The sequence below is a fragment of the Antrostomus carolinensis genome, unplaced genomic scaffold (assembly GCF_000700745.2).
Source record: "Antrostomus carolinensis isolate BGI_N321 unplaced genomic scaffold, ASM70074v2 scaffold2319, whole genome shotgun sequence".
Lineage (NCBI taxonomy): Eukaryota > Metazoa > Chordata > Aves > Caprimulgiformes > Caprimulgidae > Antrostomus > Antrostomus carolinensis.
Genome location: NW_010339026.1, coordinates 2,763 through 9,194, shown reverse-complemented (window position 1 = coordinate 9,194; position 6,432 = coordinate 2,763). Strand labels below are relative to the sequence as shown.

The 6,432-nt window shown below is 43.9% G+C and overlaps 1 protein-coding gene and 1 non-coding gene across 2 annotated transcripts; both read right to left on the bottom strand.

Moving 5' to 3' along the window:
* Window positions 1–1,356: 1,356 nt before the first annotated feature.
* LOC114818933 (CWF19-like protein 1) lies at window positions 1,357–6,133 on the bottom strand (the record flags this gene model as incomplete). The annotated part of the gene is made up of 4 exons (XM_029086923.1): window positions 1,357–1,482; window positions 2,253–2,462; window positions 4,449–4,528; window positions 6,022–6,133. Coding segments are annotated over 4 exons (528 nt in total), but the record flags the coding sequence as incomplete, so codon positions are not given.
* On the bottom strand, window positions 1,648–1,787 carry LOC114818934 (small nucleolar RNA SNORA12). The gene has a single exon (XR_003766321.1). It is a non-coding gene; the product is annotated as a small nucleolar RNA SNORA12 (small nucleolar RNA).
* Window positions 6,134–6,432: the final 299 nt, after the last annotated feature.

Genomic DNA, 6,432 nt, shown 5'->3' with positions numbered 1-6,432 from the left:
GGGGGGAGAGGGGCCGCTGCCGGCCCCGCACCTCCCGCCGGCAGAGAGCAGGGCTTTGGGCAGCAAACAGGCGTCTCCGAAGCAGAAAGGACTTTTTTTTTTTCTTTTTTTTTTCTTCCTTAGAGGAAACTCAACAAAACAGAGCAGCCCAGGCAGAGACACCAACCATCACCAGTGCCTGATGTCAAACCCCGACTGCCAAGGGACGAGGCCTTCTGCTGATGATGCAAACAGGGCACTACTATATTTTTTGTGGTTTAATTCTGCAGTTACCACCACAGAGGCATTAAATGAGAGAACCAGGCACTTTCCCAGCAGAGGAAAGACATGGACTTGTCAGAGCAGGTCCACAGGAAGTTGGGAGGCTGGAGCACCTCTGTTATGGGGACAGGCTGAGGGAGTTGGGGCTGTTCAGCCTGGAGAAGAAAAGGCTCTGGGGAGACCTTACTGCACCTTACAATACTTGAAGGGGTCTGTAAGAAAGATGGGAACAGACTTTTTAGCAGGGCCTGGAGCAATGGGACAAGAGGTGATGGTTTTAAACTAAAAGAGGGGAGATTCAGACTAGATGTAAGGAAATTTTTTACAATGAGGGTGGTGAAACCCTGGCCCAGGTTGCCCAGAGAGGAGGTAGAAGCCCCATCCCTGGAAACATTCAAGGTCAGGCTGGAGAGAGCTCTGAGCAACCTGATCTGGTTGCAGATGTCCCTGCTCTCTGCAAGGGGGTTGGACTAGATGGGCTTGAAAGATCCCTTCCCACTCAAACCAGTCTGTGATTTTGATAATTCTTAACCCGAGATAGGTTAAGCCATACTGATACAGCATACTTTTGGAGGAAGAAGAGCATGTGAAGAGACTACATGCACGTTCCTCAACTGAGCAATCAGCCTCTAAGGTGGTCAACCTGAGTTGCAATGGCTCAGAAAGAGACAAGCCTGCACACGTGCTGTTTCTGGCTCCTGCTGCAGATCAGGTCTCCCTGTGACCACTGAGCACAAAGGAAAAAAAAAACCCTGTGTCAGCCACTGACTCATTTTTCTGATATAACAAGAAAATTTCTTTCAAATTCTCATCCAAGGGAACCGATGTGCAGCAGCACTGAAAGATGGCTAGTGTTTGGTATTGGAAGGAATGAATTCAGCAAGCCCTACACATAGCTGGAATAAGTTTCAGATAAGGAATGCATCTGCTGCTCACAGGAACTTCGCTCAGAGCAGAATACATCTGGCACATCTCCAAACCAAGTCTACAGTGGTCTGCCTCTAACAGCTCAACCCTACCACACCAAGTGACCTCAGAGGGCAACAGCAGCCTAGACAGGGCAGAGGGGAAGTAAAGAACAGGTGAAATCTTGTCTCATACTTGTGTGATATCCGAGTGCTCTGGGATTTCTAATAAGTCAATCTGTTGTTCCTGAGCCTGTGCAATAAAAGACTCTTTAATGTCTTCAGAAGTACAGTGGTCCAATGGGACAGGAATCACCTGCAGAGGGAGGACAACATTTCCATAAAAAGAAGAAAAAGACAAACCAAACCACTTTCAGAAAGCAATCCATCACTGGAGCTGGTATGCTCCTCAGTACCGCTCAGCATCATCAAACAAGACAGGTGAGCACCGATCCGTACAGACTTAAACTTATGAGATTTTTTCTGTAGGAGCTGAACAAAAAGCTGAAAACTGAAAGCTTGAAAGTTTTCAGCACAGCCTTCTCCTTTTTGATCTCTGTGGTAGTTTAAGGCCGCTCTGATACCATTGCAGAGCTGCCAAATACAGAAAACACCACAATAAACCCCTAAATGGTTGATGCACAAGGACAAAGAAAGAAATAAATCAATTAAAAGGGCTGGAACTGGTAGACAATGACCAAAGTTCTGCAAATATCTTTAGATTTTCAGCCTACTTCAGTTACAAATGCAGGCATAACAATTTGTGTCCCAGTGTGAGCTCATCAGTCAGAGCAAGGTCTTGCAACTTATCTGAAAACCTTGTGGGCTTTTTCATTATTTCCATGCAGGGAAAAGTCTTCCTCACCCACTCAAAACAACCAATGCCATACTGCTGTAACAGGAATAATGCAAGGACTGTGGCAGAACCAGCACACCAGTTTTATTTTTGCTCTGGCTCTATCTGTTCTCTCCATACTCTGTGAAGTCACAGAATAAACAGGAAAATCTGAAGGTAAGGTTGCTCTTTCAATAAATTTTCAGATAAGTGCAAGTTTATGTTCTCCCAGGGTGACATCAAAACCATACCTGTAACTGCAGATGTTGACTCCTATAGTTTCTTTCAAATAGGACATATATCTTTCCCTTGCTTCTGAAAAATTCCTTTAGGGCAGACTTGTACTTGGTCACTTCTTCCACCACCTCTGGAGACAAGTCAACCACTGACTGATAATGCCCAATAGGCAAAATCAAGATGTGATCAGGTAATAAGCCACCTTTGGCCAGGGCAAGATAGCACTAGAGTGAAACAATACACACCAGTTACTCACTGCAAGCAACACTTACTTACCATGGTGTGGAAATTTACTCTGACTGCATTCTGAGTATCCCCCAGCCTAGTGATTCTGCCTCAGGAACAGGAAAGCCCTCTCTTCTATGTCACTTATTAGGGAAGGTTTATTAGCAATCTATTAATTACTGGAGGATAGAATCATAGAATACCAGGTCAGAAGGGACCTCAAGGGTCACCAGGTCCAACCTTTCTTGGCAAAGGCACAGTTTAGACAAGATGGCCCAGCACCCTGTCCAGCTGGATCTTCAAACTGTCCAATGTTGGGGAATCCACCACTTCCCTGGGGACATTATTTCAATGGCTGATTGTTCTAATTGTGAAAATTTTTCCTCTTGCATCCAATCAGAATCTCCCCAGGAGTAACTTGTACCCACTATCTCATATCTTTTCCATGTGACTACTTGTAAAAAGGGAGTCTCCATCTTCTTTGTAGCCACCCTTTAAGTACTGGAACATCATGATGAGGTTTCCCCTAAGCCTTCTTTTCTCAAGGCTGAACAAACCCAAGTCTCTCAGCCTTTCCTCGCATGACAGGCTTCCCAGTCCTTTGATGATCTTCGTGGCCCTTCTTTGGACCCTCTCCAGCCTGTCCACATCTTTTTTTGTACAATGGGGACCAAAACTGAAACAGTGTTCCAGGTGTGCCCTGAAAAGCACTGAGTAGAGTGGCATAATGACTTCTTTACCTCTGCTGGTGATGCTCTTGTTGATGCAACCCAGTATCCTGTTGGCTTTCTTTGCTGCTGGAGCACACTGTTCACTCCTGTTGAGCTTCTTGTCCACTAGGACCCCAGGTCCCTTTCCACAGAGCTGCTCTCCAGCCAGGTAGATCCCAGTCTGTGCTGGACTTCTGGATTATGTTTTCCCAGGTGCAAGACCTTACACTTGTCCTTGTTGAACTTCACAAGGTTCTTGTTAGCTGACTTTTCCAGCCTATCCAGGTCTTCCTGCTCTCCTTTCTGAGTGTCTGCTTCCCCACTCAGTTTGGCATCACCAGCAAACTTCATCAGGGTACACCTGACCCCATCATCCAGATCACTTATGAAGATATTAAACAGCGTTGGGCCCAATATTGATCCCTGGGAGACCCCACTTGTGACAGATGGCCAGTTTGAAAGAGCTATTTACCACCACCCTCGGGGTGTGCCCTGTCAACCAGTTCCCTCTCCATCGCACATTCACCCACTGGAAAGAAAGAGAAGGACACACAAAACCAACCAACCAAAAATCTTTTGAATGCCACAGAATGCCTTGTCTGCAGGAAAGCTGCTGAGTGAACTTCACCTCTGTGGTTAGAATTTCTTACTATGACAAGAAAATCCACTTGAAAATTGTGAACAGCTTTTAAAATAAGCCCATGGACAAACCTGTCCCTGTAGCAGTTTGAAGTGGATTATGCTACAAAGGAGCAATAACTTGAAGCAAAGTGAATATACCAGTGATTGAATTAATCTCCAAGATGTACTTCAAGATGTTGACTTTAAAGCTATCTTATTTTCTGTTTAATCCATACATAACAAAATGAACCACTCATCCCACGGAGACCTGGCATAACTCCAGACAGCACATCATGCTGCCAAAGCAGGTCCCAGTTTACACTCAGCTCATGCTAGAAAAATTCTGCCAGATGGTAACATAAGCAAACCATGAGGGCTGGCACAGCAAAAAGTGTTCTGGCATCATGATCCAGCTTTGCTGCTGGAGCAAAACTGGGCCATGCTCCATTTTTTAAAAGACCTTATCTATATACTTAAGTCTTTTGTAGGAGAAATGCAAAGAAACTGAAAACAAAACCAAAAGTCAGCTTCAAATAAAGTTTGTTTGTTTTGGGGTTTTTTTTAAGATTTAAAATTGGAGATTGTTATTTTACATTGCTGTGTCTTAGCACGATTCTGCTGTGATGTAGCAAAGAACGTGCTACGGGTACTTACATGCGTGCCGATGCTAACAACCAAGTGCTTCTCAACTTCTGGGCTGGCAAGGCAGAACCAGCAGGGCCCTGTGGGCTGTGCTTTATTGGGAGAGGAAAGAGAAACAAATGTTAACACAAGGCTGATTTGTCAGAACAAGATCTGGATCAGCTGTTATTTTCTAGCCACCCTTCCCGATGATAAAGTGCTGAAGATGTCAGAAGGACACAGCTCCTGGAAGCAGATCTGGTCAGAGAACTGGTGCCTCTGGGAAATTCCAGCAAGAGAGGAGGTGGTGGCGGTCACACCCTTGCTGACTGCCATTCTCAAAGAGTGCTCTAATTTAATGGAAGAGCACCAATTCCAGGGATTTAGTGGTTACAGCTCCCTAATAAGAAGGCACCAGTGAATTTACACAAACACATAAAAATGAGGTAAAATTACTGCACAAGTATAGACAAGGACAGACACTGTCAAACACACCTGTCAGTTCTGGCCTGTTCATCACACTTAAAACATTGGATTCACAAATTGTGACACCTGAGCTGACCTTTACCTAATGAGGTAATAAGTTGGTGGCACTGAGAAGCTAGGCCTCTCCTCAGGGTCAAACACTATCCTCTGCAGGTTGCGTACAAGAACAGAAAAGCAGCTTTGCAAATGAAATAAGCATGACAGGGCTCTCCTGAGAACAGCAGGAAACTGAACATCCAGTTTTGGGGTTCATTTCTGAGCAAAACAGTGTAATAAGGCTCTCTTCTCATGACATCAAACTCCAGAAGACTTTGGAAGTTATCTGCATATGCACACTACGTCCTACAGAAGTGATAAGGGAAAACAAGAAAACCCCCACACGTTCTTCAATCAAAAGTGACTACCACTGCAGCCAGTTGTGCCTCTGCAGGCACGTATAGAGCAATTACACTGCGCTCATTTTAACGTGAAGTAATTTAGCCCGTAGAATGGTGATGTGCAAGGACTAAGCAAAGGGTTTGGAAATCTAATAAATAAAAACTGAACAACTTAAGTCTCACGTAACAAAGGCAACCTGAGGCATTTTTTGAAGAATGTTTTCTTACCCACTGGCAGTGGGAATAGCTTTCACAGAAACAGTAGGGGAGGCCAACACCTACACCTGCATTTTAAGCATGAATTTCTTTATAACCGAGACCAACATTTCTAAAGATACATGCTTGCAATAACATTGTCACTGAGAAGTCAAGATCCTAAAAGATTTAATATCAATTTCTTCAAGTCAGAGAAACTGTAATGAGATTTACAGCACAGAAATACAGAGGTAACAGAAGGGCTTCTTCCCTTCCCAGATCATTAATACTTTGTGAACTCACAGCACAGAAAAACTGAAGTGGTTTTTCAAGAACTTTTGCTTTTGACTTTTATTTCACCTATAGATTGTCAGGTTTGTAGGAAACAAGGGACTCTTTAATTCCTCTCTATTCCCACAGCATTTAGTGTAGTGACAGAGTGCATTGGCAAGCTGACATATACAGTTCAACAGCTTGAGAAAAATTAAGAGTGAAATGGTCCAATGCCTCAAGAGAAGGGCTCAGGAAAAAAGCATCTGCATACTTACGGGGTTTTTTGGCTTGCTTAGGTTGGGAGTTGCCTCCCTCTTTCCCATCTGAAGGACGTTTCTTTCCCTGATGCTTGTTCAAATCAAAGAAATACTGACAAGCTGGTTCTTCCTGTTTAGAAAATGAAAACCAAGACCCATTATAACTGCTTCACAGTCATGGTACATACAAGAATTTGCTTTTTCCTGAAGAGGTGTTAACCACCTTCAAAAAACATTTTACAGATTATTCAAATCTCTTTTTCACTTTACAGCCAGTGCCAAAACAATGTCTTTATTTCTTAGAGATGTTAACCTCTCAACAGACTGACACAGAGGCTGAAACCACTTGACTAAGTAGTCATCTAAGGCAAAATGCCATTAGAAGGCTTTAATGCTGCAGAGGAAAGCACTTGGGAAGAGGATGGCAAA